The sequence below is a fragment of the Eurosta solidaginis genome, chromosome 1 (assembly GCF_040869045.1).
Source record: "Eurosta solidaginis isolate ZX-2024a chromosome 1, ASM4086904v1, whole genome shotgun sequence".
In the NCBI taxonomy this organism is placed as follows: Eukaryota; Metazoa; Arthropoda; class Insecta; order Diptera; family Tephritidae; genus Eurosta; species Eurosta solidaginis.
In genome coordinates, this window is record NC_090319.1 from 82522146 (window position 1) to 82544224 (window position 22079).

General features: G+C 36.2%; 2 protein-coding genes across 6 annotated transcripts in view; one reads left to right on the forward strand and one right to left on the reverse strand.

Moving 5' to 3' along the window:
• Positions 1-16828, forward strand: part of LOC137236372 (uncharacterized) — a 32406-nt gene extending 15578 nt beyond the window's left edge. The window contains exons 3-4 of the mRNA XM_067758879.1: positions 15958-16140; positions 16205-16828. Of these exons, the coding sequence (XP_067614980.1) occupies positions 15958-16140; positions 16205-16675 (654 nt within the window). The 3' untranslated portion in view covers positions 16676-16828. The remainder of the gene's footprint in view (positions 1-15957; positions 16141-16204) is intronic.
• The window catches only part of LOC137236370 (ELMO domain-containing protein 2), a 99165-nt gene that overhangs the window by 65294 nt on the left and 11792 nt on the right, over positions 1-22079 (reverse strand). The gene's annotated exons all lie outside the window — the stretch shown is intronic.

Sequence of the window (22079 nt, forward strand, 5' to 3'; positions counted from 1 at the left end):
TTGATAAATGTTCCTCCATCCTTAAGCGAAATAGTTCCCGTTTTTTATCGAAGGAATAAAATGCCGGCAAATTAAATTAGCTTGTATCTCTTAAATTAGATAGGCAAGTATTGCATTACGTATAGTGGCAAAAGTACATTCAAGACTGATGCAGCTATACAAGTCATTGTAGTGCGCGCACCAGATAAGAAGAGGATTATTTTTAGCAAAGTTTCGTCGACAAAGGGGTAAATAGAAAGGAACGTAGTGTCTGGATAACAAGCGGCTGAGGAGGTCCGCGGAATCAATTTCTCCAATAATGAGCTTATGGATGAACAATACCCCCAGTAATATTCTCCGATTTTCCAGAGTGGGTAAGTTAATAAGAAGAAGTCTACTTCTGTATGGAGGAAGGTAGAGACTTGAGTCCCAATTAAGGCCGCGCAATGCAAATATCACAAATTGCTTTTGAACTGACTCAAGACGCTTTATATGCTTTTGAGAAACAGGGGACCAAACGCATGAGCAATACTCGAGTATTGGACGAACCAGCGATGTGTAAAGAACCTTAGTGAAGTACGGATCATCGAACTCTTTAGCCCATCTTTTAACAAATCCAAGTAAACCCAAAGCTTTGTTGGCTATAGATGAAATATGCATGTTAAAATTCAATTTCGGATCAAAAAGGACACCTAGATCATTTGCAATAGATATACGCTCCAAAGGCGTACCATCTATTACATAAGATTTCAATGCTGGCTTCACTCGGTGAAATGTCATATGCTTACATTTAGAGCAATTTAAAGCTAGTAAATTTGTTGTGCACCAACATTGGAACCAGTCCAAGTCGGCCTGAAGAAGATCCAAGGAACTCAAATCGGTAGGACAGTAAGTGTAGCAAAGTTTTACATCATCCGCATACATTATAGTATGGGAATATAATATTGTCTGTGGCAAGTCATTAATGAAAAGGGCAAAGAGCAAAGGGCCTAGATGACTTCCCTGGGGTACGCCGGAGGAAACTCCGAACGATTCCGACAGATTGCACTTGAACAGGACTTTTTGGGTCCGGTTAGAAAAATAGCTTTTCAGCCACATTAATAGGTGAAACGGAAAGCCCAGTAAATCAAGCTTATGAATAAGCAACTCATGGTTGACGGTATCAAATGCTTTGCTGAAGTCCGTGTAGATGACATCCGTTTGCTTGTTCGCTAAAAATCCTTCCATAACTATAGAGGTGAATACCAGCAAATTTGTAGTGGTTGACCTTTGACGAATAAAACCGTGTTGGCATGCAGATAAAAGACTAGAACACTGATATTGCAGTTGACTGGTGACAATCTGTTCAAAGATTTTAGGAATGATAAAAAGTTTAGCAATACCCCTGTAGTTTTCAACTTTTGACCTACTACCTTTTTTATGCAGGGGTATAATAAAAGACTGTTTCCAAAGTGCCGGGAATGACGCAGATCCCAGAGATAGCTCAAATAATTTTAAAATAGGCTCATACATGTTTTCAGCGCAGTACCTAAGCACGCAACTAGGAACACCGTCCGGTCCCGGAGAAAAGGTGGGCTTCAAAGATTGAAGTCTCTGAAGAACAATATTACCATCAATAGCAGGATTCCTAATGTAATTTGAGCTATCTAAGTGATAGGGATATTGACCGGAATGAAAACCACTGGATGAATACGTGGACTTAAAGAACTCAGAAAATAGTTCAGCAACGTCGTCATCAGTGCAAGCTTTTTTACCTCCAAAGGTTAATGAGGAAGGATACCCAGAAGTTTTCCGCTTTGAATTTACGAAACTGTAAAACTTTTTTGGATTTCTAAAAAATTGGGCTTTACAACAACTCAAGTAATTTTTATAACAAAGCTGATTAAGACGGTGAAATTTAGAACGAGCTATTAGATATTTAGAGAGGTCTGCAGATGCTCCAGATTTCTTGATTCTCTTATAAAGCCTAGATTTAATGTTACTAAGTCTGATAAGTTGCCTTGAAAACCAAGGGGGCTTATTCGAATATAGGGTATAGCGAGTAGGAATGCAGGTATCAAAGAAGCCATCAAGCGTACTGTAAAATATAGAGATAGCCGAATCGACATCAGTGCAGGCATAGAGATCCGACCAATCATGGGAAGCCAACAGATCATTGAGCATAATGAAATTCGCTTTGTAGAAGCATCTAGATCGGGGACGAGACTGTACTTGAATCCTACGGGGTAGGCTGACATCAAGTGACATCTCTAGCGTAGGGTGAAGAGGGTCTTCTGGAAGGGATAAAGGTGGTATTCGCGTAAGGGCAGTACCCACCGAGCCATCCACAAATACTAAATCCAGCATTTTATTTCCACTATTTGGAACATTGTTAATCTGTAAAAGAGATGAGTCTAACAAGCAATTGAGAAACTCATGTTGAGCAGTGGGAGTTAAAAAGTTTGAATCACTTATATTAACCCAACTAACTGTTGGCAAGTTACAGTCACCAACAACAACAAGTCGATCGTTATCTCCCAACTGCGAATGCAAATCACAGATGGCCGAGCTATGACTAGCATAAACATCCATATCCGAACGAGGTGGTATATACGAACAGCAAACAATTACGCTATAGCTACCGAATGAAAGCCTAACTGCTATGAATTCGATATGAGAGATATTGTCCAGCGAAATCAACTCAGACGATAGGTTAGATTCAACAGCAATAAGGACACCTCCCGCTCTAGAGATGCGATCACGCCGATAAACAGCATATTTATTTGAAAAAACCTCAGAATTGTAATTATCAGGCTTTAGCCAGGTCTCCGTAAAAGCTACAACTTGTGCAGAAAAGTTGAAAGAATTAAGGAAGAATGGAATCAGTTTTGATCGTAAACCACGAACATTTTGGTAATTAATGAGAAGACGGGACAGATCAGCAATTACCTTTGTGTTGTTATTACTGTGTTCGTCATACCGTTTTTTGGCTGTAATAAAACAGGTTCGGCCCTCGCCTTTCTCGTGAACAAGTGAACCACAGTATGCTTGGGCCAAAAAGAGGAATCAAGTACCTTATCGAAATATTCATCTGAAAGGGATATTTTAAATGAGGAGATGTCTCTCTCATATTTAAAGTTAAATTTATACACATTGATGTTACTAGTGGGTGCAACACCAAGTTTAGAGCAAACGTAATGAGCAATGTCATTTTCGGTAAGCGAGGCGTGTAATCGGGACACAAATACAGCCCTACGAGGTGGCACGGCAGTCATCTGCAAAGGAGTAGCGGATAGCGCACCAGAGAGCTGGGAAGGTGCGGCCGTTATAGCGTTGGTTATCGAGCCCGTACTATTTTTTTCAGGTACACTTGTATCGTTAGCAACAACCCCAGTATCGGTAACTGTTATTGTTGGAGCTAAAGATACCGGTGGAGGTGTAGGATGAATTGGGGAGTCCAGCGAAATCAACATTGGTGACGTAGAACAAACAGCCGCAAAGGTACCACTATTAGTTCGTGCATCGTTTAATTTGCCAGAGATCGTCTCACTGGAAGTCTCGACACAACCTTGTGGAGATTCTTGTGGAGATTCCTGAGCTGCATTGTTCATAACGTCTTTGGTAAGCCTGTTCGTATCAGTCAACGCGGTTGAAGGGACATTCGTAGGAGGACAGATTTGCCCCTGACTCGAAGACAAGTTGGAGTTATTGTTGGGCATACATTTCTTACGTTTTGAGGATTCAGATATCACCTTCAATTTTTTAAAGTGAGCCTCCATCGTTTTGAATCTTTCGTTAAGGTCACGAAACGCAATAAAAATGTTGTTGAACTCTTTCTGAGTTTGCCTCATAAAAGCTCGCATGTCATTTTCTACGGAACGACAATCATGACATGTCCAGTTCAGTCCAATTTTGCTGGATATTAGGTCAACCACCCGACCACCTATGTGAGAGAAACCGGCACAGATAACATGAGCCATATTATCACAGAGCCAACAACAAACATAAGTATCACCACGGGAAATTTTCTTTTGATTGGTGCACTTCTTGACACAGCAATCCAACATAATTGCAAAGTTAAACAAACCCAAAAGAAAAATAGGCAAAAGAAACTATGAGTATAGGATAAATTGAACAGCTGTTCAAAAATTATGGGCGAGAGTTATTTTGGAGCACTGGATGCAAATCGCAAGACAGCGTATAGCTAGCAGCGAACACAACACAAAGCAAAAAGGGCACACAATAGATGACGAATGTGTAACCCTTCGATAACAAACCGATAACAAACCAATAAGAAGACGATAACAAGCTGATACAAATCATTAGCAAGCTGATAATAAATCAAACACTTAAACAAGTAAGAACTGGACTGTCTTCGGCTGTGCCGAAGACTTCATACCTTTCACGAATGGGGCTGAACAATAATCTTACCCCGTTCGTAATCTCCGAATAATCGGCTGTATAAGATAAGAAATATATAGTGAACAGATCTACATACCTACACGATTTTTAAGATAAATATAAAATAAACAAGTAAGGAAGGTTAAGTTCGGGTAACCGAACATTACATATTCAGTTGAGAGCTATGGTGACAACATAAGGGAAAATAACCATGTAAGAAAATGAACCCAGGGAAACCATGGAATGTGTTTGTATGACATGTGTATCAAATGAAAGGCATTAAAGAGTATTTTATGAGGGAGTGGGCCATAGTTCTATAGGTGGACGCGATTTAGGGATATCGCCATAAAGGTGGATCAGGGTTGACTCTAGAATTTGTTTGTACGATATGGGTATCAAATGAAAGGTGTTAATGAGTATTTTAAAAGGGAGTAATACTTAGTTCCATAGGTGGACGCCGTTTCGAGATATCTCCATAAAGGTGGACCAGGGGTGACCCTAGAATTTGTTTGTACGATATGAGGGTTTATAAAATGAGGGTTACAAAATGAGGGTTTTAAAAGGGAGTGGTGGTAGTTGTATAGGTGGCCGCTTTTTCGAGATATCGCCATAAAGGTGGACCAGGGGTGACTCTAGAATGCGTTTGTACAATATGAGGGTTTACAAAATGAGGGCTACAAAATGAGGGTTTTAAAAGGGAGTGGTGGTAGTTGTATAGGTGGTCGCCTTTTCGAGATATCGCCATAAAGGTGGACCAGGGGTGACTCTAGAATACGTTTGTACAATATGGGTATCAAACGAAAGGTGTTAATGAGTATTTTAAAAGGAGTGGGCCTTAGTTCTATAGGTGGACGCCTTTTCGAGGTATCGCAATAAAGGTGGACCAGGGGTGACTCTAGACTTTGTTTGTACGATATGGGTATCAAATGAAAGGTGTTAATGAGTATTTTAAAAGGAGTGGGCCTTAGTTCTATAGGTGGACGCCTTTTCGAGGTATCGCAATAAAGGTGGACCAGGGGTGACTCTAGACTTTGTTTGTACGATATGGGTATCAAACGAAAGATGTTAATGAGTATTTTTAAAAGGGAGTGGGCCTTCGTTCTACAGGTGGTCGCCTTCTCGAGCTATCGCCATAAAGGTGGACCAGGGGTGACCCTAGAATTTGTTTGTACGATATGAGGGTTTACAAAATGAGGGTTCCAAAATGAGGGTTGTAAAAGGGAGTGGTGGTATTTGTATAGGTGGTCGCTTTTTCGAGATATCGCCATAAAGGTGGACCAGGGGTGACTCTAGAATGCGTTTGTACAATATGAGGGTTTACAAAATGAGGGTTACAAAATGAGGGTTTTAAAAGGGAGTGGTGGTAGTTGTATAGGTGGTCGCCTTTTCGAGATATCGCCATAAAGATGGACCAGGGGTGACTCTAGAATACGTTTGTACAATATGGGTATCAAACGAAAGGTGTTAATGAGTATTTTAAAAGGAGTGGGCCTTAGTTCTATAGGTGGACGCCTTTTCGAGGTATCGCCATAAAGGTGGACCAGGGGTCACTCTAGAATGTGTTTGTACGATATTGGTACCAAATTAAAGGTATTAATGAGAGTTTTAAAAGGATGTGGTGGTAGTTGTATATGTGAAGGCGTTTTCCAGATATCGACCAAAATGTGGACCAGGGTGACACAGAACTTTATCTGTTGGATACCGCTAATTTATTTATATATGTAATACCTGCCAAGATTTCAAGGGGTTTTTATTTCGCCCTGCAGAACTTTTTCATTTTCTTCTACTTAATATGGTAGGTGCCACAACCATTTTACAAAGTTTTTTCTAGAGTTATATTTCGCGTCAATAAACCAATCCAATTACCATGTTTCATCCCTTTTTTCGTATTTGGTAAAGAATTATTGCATTTTTTTCATTTTTCGTAATTTTCGATATCGAAAAAGTGGGGTGGTCATAGTCGGATTTCGTTCATTTTTTACACCAAGATAAAGTGCGTTGAGATAAGTACGTGAACTAAGTTCAGTAAAGATATGTCGATTTTTGCTATAGTTATCGTGTTAACGGCCATACGGAAGGACAGACGGACGACTGTGTATAAAAACTGGGCGTGGCTTCAACCGATTTCGCCCATTTTCACAGAAAAAATTACGCCATAATATCTATGCCCCTACCAAATTTCAGAAGGATTGGTAAATTTTTGTTCGACTTATGGCATTAAAAGTATCCTAGACAAATTAAATGAAAAAGGGCGGAGCCACGCCCATTTTGAAATTTTCTTTTATTTTTGTATTTTGTTGCACCATATCATTAGAGTGTTGTTGTTGATATAATTTTGAATGTTGATATAATTTACTTATATACTGTAAAGATATTAAATTTTTTGTTAAAATTTTACTTAAAAAAAATTTTTTTTTAAAAGTGGGCGTGATCCTTCTCCGATTTTGCTAATTTTTATTAAGCGTACATATAGTAATAAGAGTAACGTTCCTGCCAAATTTCATCATGATATCTTCAACGACTGCCAAATTACAGCTTGCAAAACTTTTAAATTACCTTCTTTTAAAAGTTTGCGGTGCCACGCCCATTGTCCAAAATTTTACTAATTTTCTATTCTGTGTCATAAGTTCAACTCACCTACCAAATTTCATCGCTTTATCTGTCTTTGGTAATGAATTATTGCACTTTTTCGGTTTTTCGAAATTTTCGATATCGAAAAAGTGGGCGTGGTTATAGTCCGATATCGTTCATTTTAAATAAAGATCTGAGATGAGTGCTCAGCAACCTACACACCAAATTTCACAAAGATACCTCAAAATTTACTCAAGTTATGGTGTTAACGGACGGACGGACGGACATGGCTCAATCAAATTTTTATACTCAGTTGAGCAGAGCTCACAGAGTATATTAAGTTTGATTGGATAACAGTTGGTTGTATAGGTATAAAGGAATCGAGATAGATATAGACTTCCATATATCAAAATCATCAGGATCGAAAAAAAATTTGAATGAGCCATGTCCGTCCGTCCGTACACGATAGATTGAGTCAATTTTGAGATATCTTTATGAAATTTGGTATGTAGGTTCCTGAGCACTCATCTCAGATCGCTATTTAAAATGAACGATATCGGACTATAACCACGCCAACTTTTTCGATATCGAAAATTACGAAAAATGAAAAACTGCCATAATTCTATACCAAATACGAAAAAAGGGATGAAACATGGTAATTGGATTGGTTTATTGACGCGAAATATAACTCTAGAAAAAACTTTGTAGAATGGTTGTGACACCTACCATATTAAGTAGAAGAAAATGAAAAAGTTCTGCAGGGCGAAATAAAAAACCCTTGAAATCTTGGCAGGTATTACATATATAAATAAATTAGCGGTATCCAACAGATGATGTTCTGTGTCACCCTGGTCCACATTTTGGTCGATATCTGCAAAACGCCTTCACATATACAACTACCACCACTCCCTTTTAAAACCCTCATTAATACCTTTAATTTGATACCAATATCGTACAAACACATTCTAGAGTCACCCCTGGTCCACCTTTATGGCGATATCTCGAAAAGGCGTCCACCTATAGAACTAAGCCCCACGCCCTTTTAAAATACTCATTAACACCTTTCATTTGATACCCATATCGTACAAACAAATTCTAGGGTCATTCCTGGTCCACCTTTATGGAGATATCTCGAAACGGCGTCCACCTATGAAACTAAGTATTAGGTACTCCCTTTTAAAATACCCATTAACACCTTTCATTTGATACCCATATCGTACAAAGAAATTCTAGAGTCAACCCTGATCCACCTTTATGGCGATATCCCTAAATCGCGTCCACCTATAGAACTATGGCCCACTCCCTCATAAAATACTCTTTAATGCCTTTCATTTGATACACATGTCATACAAACACATTCTAGAGTCACCCTGGTCCACTTTTATGGCGATATTTCGAAACGGCATCCACCTATAGAACTAAAGCCCACTCCCTTTTAAAATACTCATTAACACCATTCGTTTGATGCCCATATTGTACAAACAAATTCTAGGGTCACCCCTGGTCCACCTATGGAACTAAGGATTACTCCCTTTTAAAATACTCATTCACACCTTTCATTTGATACCCATATCGTACAAACGCATTCTAGAGTCAACCCTGATCCACCTTTATGGCTATATCCCTAAATGGCGTCCACGTATATAACTATGGCCCACTCCCTCATAAAATACTCTTTAATGCCTTTCATTTGATACACATGTCATACAAACACATTCCAGGGTTTCCCTCGTTTCATTTTCTTACATGGTTATTTTCCCTTATGTTGTCACCATAGCTCTCAACTGAGTATGTAATGTTCGGTTACACCCGAACTTAACCTTCCTTACTTGTTTTTCGATCCTGATGATTTTGATATATGGAAGCCTATATCTATCTCGATTCCTTTATACCTGTACAACCAACCGTTATCCAATCAAACTTAATATACTCTGTGAGCTCTGCTCAACTGAGTATAAAAACAGGTAGGTACTTTGTGTGAGGATGCAAAGTTTCAGGTTTTTTGTGGTCTGCGTGTAAAAACTATGACTACGAATCACGTATTTCAACAATATATGACGTAAACGTAACTATTTGATGAAATTTGATGAATTTTGTAGCTTCTAGCCGTAAAAAAGGGGCAAAAATGACAGTTTATATGGGGTATATAATATATATACCACCGATCTCTATGATTTTTTCAGACAACAATATATGCTATATACGTAAGCGTTTGGTGAAATTTGAAGCTTCTAGCTGTTAAAATGGGGCAGAAATTGCGCACAGTTTCTTACCTGAACAATCGGTTGTATGAGATATATACTATATATACGACCGATCTCATCAATTTTTTCAGGCAACAATATATGCAATATACGAAATTATACGGTGAAGTTTGAAGCTTCAATCTGTTAAATTGAGTAAGATATGGCAAAAATCCTCTTTTTCTGAAAAATCGGTTGTATGGAGGATATATGCTATATTGGTCCGATCCGTCCGGTTCCGAAAAATGTTTAATCGGACACCCAAATACACCCGCTCACCAAATTTTATCAAGATATCTCAAAAATTGAGGGACTAGTTTGCATACAAACAGACAGACGGGCAGACGGACATGGCTAAATCAACTCAGCTCTTCATCCTGATTATTTCGGTATACTTAATGGTGGGTCTATCTATTTTCCTTTAAGGACTTACAACTTTTGGTTTCGTGACGAAATTAATATACCATTTAATTTTCATGAAAGGTATAATAAACTGACAATAAAACAAACACATGTCGGTATCGTTTGTTACCCATAAGAAGTCGACAAAGCTCTTCTCAAAAAGTCCAAAACTATTTGTTTCTGGTAAAGTAAACTCTGTAGTTATTGTTGTATTAACAATAAAGACACTGCTCGAAGGTTTTTGGGAGTGTTATCGATGTTGATATGGATCCGATACATTCCGGTAACGAGGCAACATTAAGGTAGTAGCCCGACCATCTAGGAAGCGATTAATTTGACCACCTTTTAAGGGGGGGGGGGGCCCTAGTCCCATAGAGTCGCCAGAGCTTCACCTCCTAAATATAATATGTTCATATTTGTAACGGGTCGCCACTCGCTTAGGTGAGGTTGACAATTGCGGAAGCCCTGTACTTGGTACTCACGCCTCAATTTTTAATAAAGAAAAAAGTTTTATTTTAAATATTACTAAAAAGAACACTGTTGTTGTTTTTATTTTCAGCCTTTCAAAAGTTATAATAATAGGATTTTCGAGCTCTAGTCCACACAGATATATGAGTAATAAAATTCAATGAATTATACCATATATTTTCGTATTTATTTATTTTGTCCATATTTCGATTTCAATTAGAACTCTTCTTCAGGGACTTGTGAATGCACCTTGTCGACAAGCTCGAAAATTATTTTTAATATAAAAAGAACACTTTTATATGAAAAAAGGAGTGAGGTCACTAGGCCGGGTCGATTTGTGGGGAGGCAAAAAAATCACCCATTGCTATGTGAAAATCATATTCTACGGATCAAAATAAGAAACTTTGTCGAAGGAACCATACCTCTAAAACGAATTCTGATGTCCCCCCTTTGGGTCGTAGGGGCAAATTTTGAAAAATCCCACTTTGAAATGCCTATGTTTTTATACCTTTCATGAAAATGAAATTCGTCACGAAACCCAAAATTGTAAGTCCTTAAAGGAAAATAGATAGACCCACAATTAAGTATACCGAAATAATCAGGTTGAAGAGCTGAGTTGATTTAGCCATGTCCGTCTGTCTGTTTGTATGCAAACTAGTCCCTCAATTATCTTCAACAGCTAGAAGCTTCAAATTTCACCGATTGCTTACGTATATAGCATATATTGTTGTCTGAAAAAATCATAGAAATCGATGATATATATAATATATATATGATGGTATATATAGTATATATATAGTATATATATATATATTTTCGCAATTTTAGCCCCATTTTAGCAGCTAGAAGCTTCAAATTTCACCGAATGGTTACGTATATAGCATATATTGTTGTCTGAAAAAATCATAGAGATCGGTTGTATATATAGTATATATCTCATACAACCGATTGTTCAGGTAAGAAACTTTTCGCAATTTCTACCCCATTTTAACAGCTATAAGCTCCAAATTTCACCGGTTGCTTACGTATATAGTATACATTGTTGTGTCAAAAAATCATAGAGATCGATGATACATATAATATATATATGATGGTATATATAGTATATATATAGTATATATATATATTTTCGCAATTTTAGCCCCATTTTAACAGCTAGAAGCTTCAAATTTCACCGAATGCTTACGTATATACCATATATTGTTGTCTGAAAAAATCATAGAGATCGGTTGTATATATAGTATATATCTCATACAACCGATTGTTCAGATAAGAAACTTTTCGCAATTTCTACCCCATTTTAACAGCTAGAACCTTCAAAATTCACCAAATGCTTACGTATATAGCATATATTGTTGTCAGACAAAATCAAAGAGATCGATGATACATATAATATATATATGATGGTATATATAGTACATATATATATTTTCGCAATTTTAGCCCCATTTTAACAGCTAGAAGCTTCAAATTTCACCGAATGCTTACGTATATAGCATATATTGTTGTCTGAAAAAATCATAGAGATCGGTTGTATATATAGTATATATCTCATACAACCGATTGTTCAGATAAGAAACTTTTCGCAATTTCTACCCCATTTTAACAGCTAGAACCTTCAAATTTCACCAAATGCTTACGTATATAGCATATATTGTTGTCAGACAAAATCATAGAGATCGGTGGTATATATATTATATACCCCATATAAACTGTCATTTTTGCCCCTTTTTCACGGCTAGAAGCTTCAAAATTCATCAAATTTCATCAAATAGTTACGTTTACGTCATATATTTTTGAAATACTTGATTCGTAGTCATAGTTTTTACATGCAGACCACAACAAACCTGAAGCTTTGCATCCTCACACAAAGTACCTACCTATTTTTATTTTATATTTATCTTAAAAATCGTTTAGATATGTAGATCTGTTCACTATATATTTCTTATCTTATACATCCGATTATTCGGAGATTACGAACGGGATAAGATTATTGTTCAGCCCCATTCATGAAAGGTATGAAGTCTTCGGCACAGCCGAAGACGGTCCCGTTCTTACTTCTTTCTTTTTGGAGTTTATTTTTCTCTTTAGAAATTTATTTAGTCAGAACATATGTAAATGAAAAAATGAATTTAACTTAGTAATAGAAAAGAAATTAAAACAAGTAAGGAAGGTTAAGTTCGGGTGTAACCGAACATTACATACTCAGTTGAGAGCTATGGTGACAACATAAGGGAAAAAACCATGTAGGAAAATGAACCGAGGGAAACCCTGGAATGTGTTTGTATGACATGCGTATCAAATGAAAGGCATTAAAGAGTATTTTATGAGGGAGTGGGCCATAGTTATATAGGTGGACGCCATTTAGGGATATAGCCATAAAGGTGGATCAGGGTTGACTCTAGAATGCGTTTGTACGATATGGGTATCAAATGAAAGGTGTGAATGAGTATTTTAAAAGGGAGTAATCCTTAGTTCCATAGGTGGACACCGTTTCGAGATATCGCCATAAAGGTGGACCAGGGGTGACCCTAGAATTTGTTTGTACAATATGGGCATCAAACGAATGGTGTTAATGAGTATTTTAAAAGGGAGTGGGCTTTAGTTCTATAGGTGGATGCCGTTTCGAAATATCGCCATAGAAGTGGACCAGGGTGACTCTAGAATGTGTTTGTACGATATGGGTATCAAATTAAAGGTATTAATGAGGGTTTTAAAAGGGAGTGGTGGTTGTTGTATAGGTGGTCGCCTTTTCGAGATATCGCCATAAAGGTGGACCAGGGGTGACTCTAGAATGCGTTTGTACGATATGGGTATCAAATGAAAGGTGTTAATGAGTATTTTAAAAGGGAGTAATCCTTAGTTCCATAGGTGGACGCCGTTTCGAGATATCGCCATAAAGATGGACCAGGGGTGACCCTAGAATTTGTTTGTACAATATGGGTATCAAAAGAAAAGTGTTAATGAGTATTTTAAAAGGGAGTAATCCTTAGTTCCATAGGTGGACGCCGTTTCGAGATATCGCCATAAGGGTGGACCAGGGGTGACCCTAGAATTTGTTTGTACAATATGGGCATCAAACGAAAGGTGTTAATGAGTATTTTAAAAGGGAGTGGGCCTTAGTTCTATAGGTGGACGCCGTTTCGAAATATCGCCACAAAGGTGGACCAGGGGTGACTCTTGAATGTGTTTGTACAATATGGGTATCAAATTAAAGGTATTAATGAGGGTTTTAAAAGGGAGTGGTGGTTGTTGTATAGGTGGTCGCATTTTCGAGATATCGCCATAAAGGTGGACCAGGGGTGACCCTAGAATTTGTTTGTACAATATGGGTATCAAAAGAAAGGTGTTAATGAGTATTTTAAAAGGGAGTAATCCTTAGTTCCATAGGTGGACGCCGTTTCGAGATATCGCCATAAAGGTGGAGCAGGTGTGACCCTAGAATTTGTTTATACAATATGGGTATCAAAAGAAAGGTGTTAATGAGTTTTTTAAAAGGGAGTAATCCTTAGTTCCATAGGTGGACGCCGTTTCGAGATATCGCCATAAAGGTGGGCCAGGGGTGACTCTAGAATTCGTTTGTGCAATATGGGTATCAAACGAAAGGAGTTAATGAGTTTTTAAAAGGGAGTGGGCCTTAGTTCTATAGGTGGACGCCTTTTCGAGGTATCGCAATAAAGGTGTACCAGGGGTGACTCTAGACTCTGTTTGTGCGATATGGGTATCAAATGAAAGGTGTTAATGAGTATTTTTAAAAGGGAGTGGGCCTTCGTTCTATAGGTGTTCGCCTTTTCGAGATATCGCCATAAAGGTGGACCAGGGGTGACTTTAGTATATGTTTGTACGATATGGGTATCAAATGAAAGGTGTTAATGAGTATTTTAAAAGGGCGTGGGGCTTAGTTCTATAGGTGGACGCCTTTTCGAGATATCGCCATAAAGGTGGACCAGGGGTGACTCTAGAATGAGTTTGTACGATATGGGTATCAAATTAAAGGCTTTAATGAGAGTTTTAAAAGGGAGTGGTGGTAGTTGTATATGTGAAGGCGTTTTCCAGATATCGACCAAAATGTGGACCAGGGTGACCCAGAACATTATCTGTTGTATACCGCTAATATATTTATATATGTAATACCTGCCAAGATTTTAAAGGTTTTTTATTTCGATCTGCAGAAATTTTTCATTTTCGTCTACATAATATGGTAGGTGTCACAACCATTTTATAAAGTTTTCTCTAAAGTTATATTTCGCGTCAATAAAACAATCCAATTACCTTACCATGTTTCATCCCTTTTTTCGTATTTGGTATAGAATTATGGCATTTTTTTCATTTTTCGTAATTTTCGATATCGAAAAAGTGGGCGTGGTCATAGTCGGATTTCGTTCATTTTTCATACCAAGATAAAGTGAGTTCAAGTAAGCACGTGAACTAAGTTCGTTAAAGATATGTCGATTTTTGCTCAAGTTATCGTGTTAACGGCCATGCGGAAGGACAGACGGACGACTGTGTATAAAAACTGGGCGTGGCATCAACCGATTCCGCCCATTTTCACAGAAATCAGTTAGCTTCATAAAATCTATGCCCATACCAAATTTCAAAAGGATTGGTTAATTTTTGTTCGACTTATGGCGTTAAAAGTATCCTAGACAAATTAAATGAAAAAGGGCGGAGCCACGCCCATTTTGAAATTTTCTTTTATTTTTGTATTTTGTTGCACCACATCATTACTGGAGTTGAATGTTGACATAATTTACTTATATACTGTAAAGATATTAAATTTTTTGTTAAAATTTTACTTTAAAAAAAATTTTTTTTTAAAGTGGGCGTGGTCCTTCTCCGATTTTGCTAATTTTTATTAAGCGTTCATATAGTAATAGGAGTAATGTTCCTGCCAAATTTCATCATGATATCTTCAACGTCTGCCAAATTACAGCTTGCAAAAGTTTTAAATTACCTTCTTTTAAAAGTGGGCGGTGCCACGCCCATTGTCCAAAATTTTACTAATTTTCTATTCTGCGTCATAAGCTCAACTCATCTACCAAGTTCCGTCGCTTTATCTGTCTTTTGTAATGAATTATCGCACTTTTTCCGTTTTTCGAAATTTTCGATATCGAAAAAGTGGGCGTGGTTATAGTCCGATATCGTTCATTTTAAATAGCGATCTGAGATGAGTGCTCAGGAACCTACATACCAAATTTCATCAAGATACCTCAAAATTTACTCAAGTTATCGTGTTAACGGACGGACGGACGGACGGACATAGCTCAATCAAATTTTTTTTCGATCCTGATTATTTTGATATATGGAAGTCTATATCTATCTCGATTCCTTTATATATGTACAACCAACCGTTATCCAATCAAACTTAATATACTCTGTGAGCTCTGCTCAACTGAGTATAAAAAATTATTAGAAATTAGTGTTTTTACAACCCCCTTTTAAAACCAAGGCATCACTGTTATGCATTTGAATGTCGTAAACATAGTTGTGTGGGTTTTTTATTCAATCATTTTAAAAAATGAAGGTATCACTGTGACACAATTGCAGATCGTAAAATTGCTTGTGTTGTTTTTTTTAAGCCACCACAAGACACAACAGGTAGAATTGAAATTGCCCCTACCCAAAAGTTCGACCCAAAGGGGGGGACATCAGAATTCGTTTTAGAGGTATGGTTCCTTCGGCAAAGTTTCTTATTTTGATCCCTAGAATACGATTTTCACAGAGCAATGGGCGATTTTGAAATCGACCCGCCCTAGAGGTCACCTAACAATATAAATGAAAATGGCAAATATCAACTGAATCCTATTTGGAACTCACTAAGTACTGGCCATATAAAAGATATTGGGTTCCAGCCATACTTAGACTATTGTAATTGTTATGTAATATTATGTTTATGCTCCTTTTTAATTCACAGCTTTTCATCGACAACTTTATTCAAAAAGAGAACATTTGCTTAGCTACAAAATTACACAGTTCTCCAGAAGGATCCCAAGAGTTACAATCGGTATGCAGAGAGCTACTCAAAGAAAACATTTCCTTTGCCGTACGGAGTATAGACAATGGCGAATTAGCAGCGATTGCCATCAATCATCTAATGGTACTTTAACATGGTTTTTTTTTTAAATATCCATTTTATAAAAAATTTTGTATATCATTTTCAGTCTTCTCAAGAGGAAAAGGCTACACTGTGCGATTTCATGAATAGCTTGAAAACACATGAAATGATTTGTATCAATAATTTCTTGGAACGTGTTGAAATCAAATCGGATATTTATAATGTCCTTCAAATCGATTGCGTTATGGAGATTGTTTTCCTTTCAACGAGCGCCAGACTTTCGAAACGTGGTCTGGCGAGTATTTTAACGGAATATTCAATTAATTATGCGCGTCGTTTAAAGGAAAGGCTGCTGTCGCACGAGGACGAACAGCCAGCTGAAAATGTGCGTTCACTCACACCCAGCGCTGTCTGTTCGCTTTTCACATCACTTTTCACACAACGCATTGGACGAAAGTTTGGGTTTGAAATTTTAGTGAAAGTTCCTTTTACAGATTTTTCATTTGATGGAAAAACTTTTGCTGAGCGCATAGATCCCATACATGAATATGCAACATTTGAGGCATTGCGATTGTGAAAGTTGATGTTTAAATAGAACTTAGTAATTCAAGTATTAGTGGCATTGATGTTACAAGAAATTGGTTGCCAAAGATTATTTGCTATTATTTACTGTGTAATTTGAAGGGAAGTGTAAATAAATTACATGAATTTATCTATTGTTATATATGTACGTTAGAGCGGGTAAAATTTTTTTCCATCAGGACTATAGAAAAAACGTAATCTACAGATGATTCTAAGAAAAATTGCTGAAGACACCATAGCTCTAAGTCTGATTTCGAGTCCCCCACTTTTGCAAAATCGATATTTTGCCATATGAATGTAGGGTTTGGCTAAAAAATCTTCATTGCATCTGATAGAATTATAGGGAAAATGTCACATTGGACTTACTTTAAAGGCATTTTACGTACATTTCAGAATATGTATTAATATCTATAGTGTTTATGAATTTTAGTAGAGATATAAGGCTTAAATTATGAGAAATTAGCCTAAAATGAACTTCTAACTATTATATTATCATTTTTAACAAATTTCTGATGGATTTCTTTTTCTTTACAGCTTTTTGTATTTAAATTTAAAATTGATGAACCAAATCCTTCTACATCATCTGAATCCACTTTTTCACATATACTTGAATACGATATTATTGCATTTGGTTTATCAAGTGAATTAAATAATCTGAATTTACCGTCTAGTCGTGCATTTTAAGATTTTATTTTTTTTTAAGTAATCATGTTAAAATTCAAAGTAAAATGTTTTCGCATAAAAATTTAACTCCTCATGTAATGATAAATTGGTTGAAATTTGGAATAAATTGAATATTCAACTAATTGATCGACCTAGTATTCTAAGAAAACTAAATGTTTTAATTGAAAAATATGACGAATGCATTAAAAACAGAAAAAAAGTTCAGGAATTTACAATATTCGTACAATCAACAAATGAATTATTTTACATCGGAAAATGTAAATGCAAGTTAAAGCAACAGAATGCTCATGTGGTTTAATACCAACCCATTTAAAAGAATTTATGATGGACCAATATAATGATAGAAAATTCACAATACCTGAATATATGGATGACATTGTAGAAGAATACCAACAATGCCAACAGTTAGTGATGATCCAAAATACGAATCACTTGGAACATATATGGATGAAGCAGTTGCAGAAGTATCTGTTACAATGAAACGAGGACATCATACTCGACGATACGATGCTTTAAATTTTGCTATGATGTGTGACAGACTCGGTGTTTCAGATAGAGTTGCTTCATGTTTAGCAACATCCCTTTTCGAAGATATACATTTTCGAGATATTAGTGGTGAACTTGTCATAATGGATAAATCTTAAGTTGCAGGAGAAAAAATTAAAGCTAGAGATGAAGTGCTTCGTAAACGATACATAGATTCCAACATAATTGCATTTTCTTTCGATGGCAGAAAAAATGATTTATTAACTAGAGAGAAAATTAATGAGAAATTTCATACAAATACGATAAAAGAACCCCATTTAGTTGTTCTAAAAGAGCCTTATGCTGAATTGCTTGGATATTGTAACGAATTTAGTGAAAATCCGCTTATTTTACACCTTCTACTAACTTTCGTATCGCTAAATTGTTGAATAAATAACTCCAATATTCAATAATGCAAAATGTCTTTATTAGAATACTTCACAATAACACTTATACTTCGCAACTGATAGCGTGCTTAAATCAAACTGATTGCCCATGCCTCAGCTGGTGCTGCTTTTATACTCTTCGGTCTCCTCGTTTGCATTTTTCGAGGCGTTTCTCCTTCTAGAATTTACTACTTGTTTACCAGCTATAAACTCACCAGCATACACTACAGATGCACGTTTATAGCTTCTCGCATAGCAATATGCGCGATGATTGCATACTTTTGTGAGTATCTCAGATATATGCATGTGTATGTGTGAGAACTACTTTGCTGATGACTGCATACTTTTGTGAGTATCTCTCCGCTGCTGTATGTACATATGTGTAGACATAATGATTGATTTGTTTATGTAGATACAAGTGACTGCTTAGTATCGTCTTAGATATGATAGTATGTCTTAGTGTTGCGAATATTCGTCACAATATGTTAACTTGGGTGAAGAAGAAAATGCAAAACACAAATTGAAAAATTAAATGAATTCCTAAATAGCAAAAAACTATCAATAGATCAATTAATTGGCATATGCAGCGATGGAGAACCAGCTAATACTGGAATAGAAAATGGTGTTATAAAACTTTTTGAAAAACATTTAATAGACTAGTTTATATGTTTGCTTCATTTCAATGAATTACCATTGATTACTTTTTTAGAGCATTAGAAAAACAGTCACGAGTGGACCAAGAGCAGCAAGTGGAAAAATATACAAAGACATTCAAGACTGTGAAACATTTCAGGTATTCATTTGTTAAAATTATTTTATAATATTTTTTCAATCAAATTAAAATAGGAAAATCATACTAATTTTAATTGACCTAAAAAATTTATTTTCAGGTTGTAAATCATTTTGAACCAATAGCATTGGAAAATATGCCTTGTTTGATCAGTGATGAACAAGAATGAGAATTATCTACATATGTTTAATATTTATATCAAATGGCAAAAGCAATTTCAAATGGTGCTGTTTCAGTTGATTTAGCTAACATAAAACCAGGACCAGTTGTACATTCTCGATGGCTAACCAAAGCAAGCAGGGTGTTACGTCGATATACAACAACTAATACACCATCGAAAAATTTGAAAACTCTAGCAGTTTCTATTATTAGAATTTATGTGCCAATGTATTTCAATGTAAAATACTGTTACGAATATTAGCAACACTAAGGGTACTATCATCTCTAAGCGATGCTGTGATGTGTACGCACATCAATAATTCAATCATTATGTGTACACATATGTACGTACACGCAGCGGAGAAGCAACGCACAAACACACGTACATGAGCTGTGAGAGAAGCTATAAAAATTGTGCATCTGTAGTTATAGCTGAGAAACTTATAGCAGATAACCAACTAGTAGATTCTAGAACAGAACCGCCTAGAAATGTCAACGAGGAAACCAAACACTATAAAAGGCAGCAACAGTAGAGGCGCGACAAATCAGTTGGATTTAAGACGCTATCTAGCGAGCAATAGCAGTATTATTTTGAAATTCAGTTGCATTTAAGCAAGCTATTGGTTGTGAAGTACTTTAATAAAGGCCATTTTGCATTATTAAATATTGAAGTTATTTATTCAACAGTTTAGTGATTCGAACTTAGCAGAAGGTTGCAAATAAGAGGATTTGCAGAAAATTCGTTACAATACTATAAATCTGTTGTATTAATTTTATCAAAGTTTATTCGTTGGACACGATACCTACCACGTAACTTACTTAATATTGTAGATGGCGTAATCCAAAATAATTCATATAACGCTCATCCACAAAACATTTTATTAACAATCTTATTTGATGATAGAAAAGCCATACGTGATAGAGCTATCAAAAAAAGTTTATACTATCGAGAAAAAATACTTGATCCAACTAAACACAGAGTTTACAAAAACTATAATATCAATTTTAATGCTTCAGATTATACTGATATGATTGATCTAAATGACGATAATTTACTGTCTGAACCGGCATTCACAAGAAATATTCCATACGATCACTTGGCACAATTCTTAGATTATGATGAGTCAACACTAGATGATCCTAATATTCCAATGCATATACAAGGAACACAAAGATATGTACAGTTGTTAACATCTGTTTCCAAACGTGTTACAGAAAAAAAAACGTGAAGGTTTTATGACTGTTACAGCAGAAAGTCGTGAAAAACAACCACGAATGGGGAGCAAAAAGATTTTAAAAAATAATAACATAACATTACTTTTACTTTGAAAAATACGTTAATATGCTCAATTCTAATTAAAAAAATAATTTTTTAAATAAATTACTTTAAAATTATACAAATTGTGTTTTTTTCTTGGCTTATTACTTGAAAATGTAGGTTCTTTTTGAACATTTTTTTATACTAAAGCGAATTCGAAAAAAGAAAAACTGTCTGAATGAAAGTTGTTGGAAATGTTGTGAAGTTATTTTAGCTGTAAAGAAAAAAAATTTCCATAAGAAATTTGTTAAAAATGATAATATAGTAGTTAAAAGTTGACTTATCTTGTTTGGTTGATTTTCCGACAGGGTGGATAAATGATGTATATTGGAACGATTTTCCGTCATCCCTTGTCAAATTTGGTTTTGAGACAAACCGGTTTCGGCGTTGTGCCATCATCAGTGTCGATTTTCGTTCTGATCTGTTGTTGTCGTTTGTCCTGTATTAATAGTTCGTAGGTATATGAGCAGGTATTGTCAAATTGATGCTTGTGTATATTTAGTTATGTGTATGTGCTGTGTGTTCATTCAGAACCGAGGGTGGTTTACTAATCGATTTGTGTGGCTGATTGGGGTAGGTAGAAATCTGTGATTTTAGTCGTTTGACCTTCTTTGTCGGTTTTTTGTTTTGGTGCGTTAATTGTTTTGTGTTTATTTGTTGTTGTGTGTTTGTCTGTTGTACCTGTGTGATTAAGTTGTTTCCTGTAAACAAGTTTTAAAGGCTCGAATATTGTGTCAGAAATTGTGTTTATCTGTTCGTTTATTATTCTACCGTCGAATGTTTTCTGTTTGTAGATTTCCATGTTTTGGAGTACGTTGAGACGTCGGCGCTTTTCTTGTATGTGAAGAACCCTAACTGTTTTATTGATGTTTGCTGGGGAACATTCATTCTCGACCATGTGATTCGCGAAGTTAGACTCGGGTATAATGTTTGGATTCCGTATTTTTTTGTTGTAATCTCTAATATGTTCTTTGAACCTCGTTCTTATTTGCCGTCCTGTTTGTCCTATGTAACTAAGCTGGCATCCGCAGGTAAGCTTGTATACGCCGTGGCTGCTAAACGGATCCTCTGAGTTAATGTTAGTTCTTAGTTTTCGCCCTAGATTGTTCGATGCTTTGAATGCTGTGTTAATGTTGTATTTTTTAAAGAAGTTTGCCAATTTATATGTTGCTTTTCCAGTATATGTCATAATCGTCCAGCTATTATTTTCCTTTTCATTATTTCTTTTTGGTTCTGGCACTAGTAGGTAAGCTCAGAAGGACAAATGGAGAACCAAAAAGAAATAATGAAAAGGAAAATAATAGCTGGACGACTATGACATATACTGGAAAAGCAACATATAAATTGGCAAACTTCTTTAAAAAATACAACATTAACACAGCATTCAAAACATCGAACAATCTGGGGCGAAAACTAAGAACTAACATTAACTCAGACGATCCGTTTAGCAGCCACGGCGTATACAAGCTTACCTGCGAATGCCAGCATAGTTACATAGGACAAACAGGACAGCAAATAAGAACGAGGTTCAGAGAAC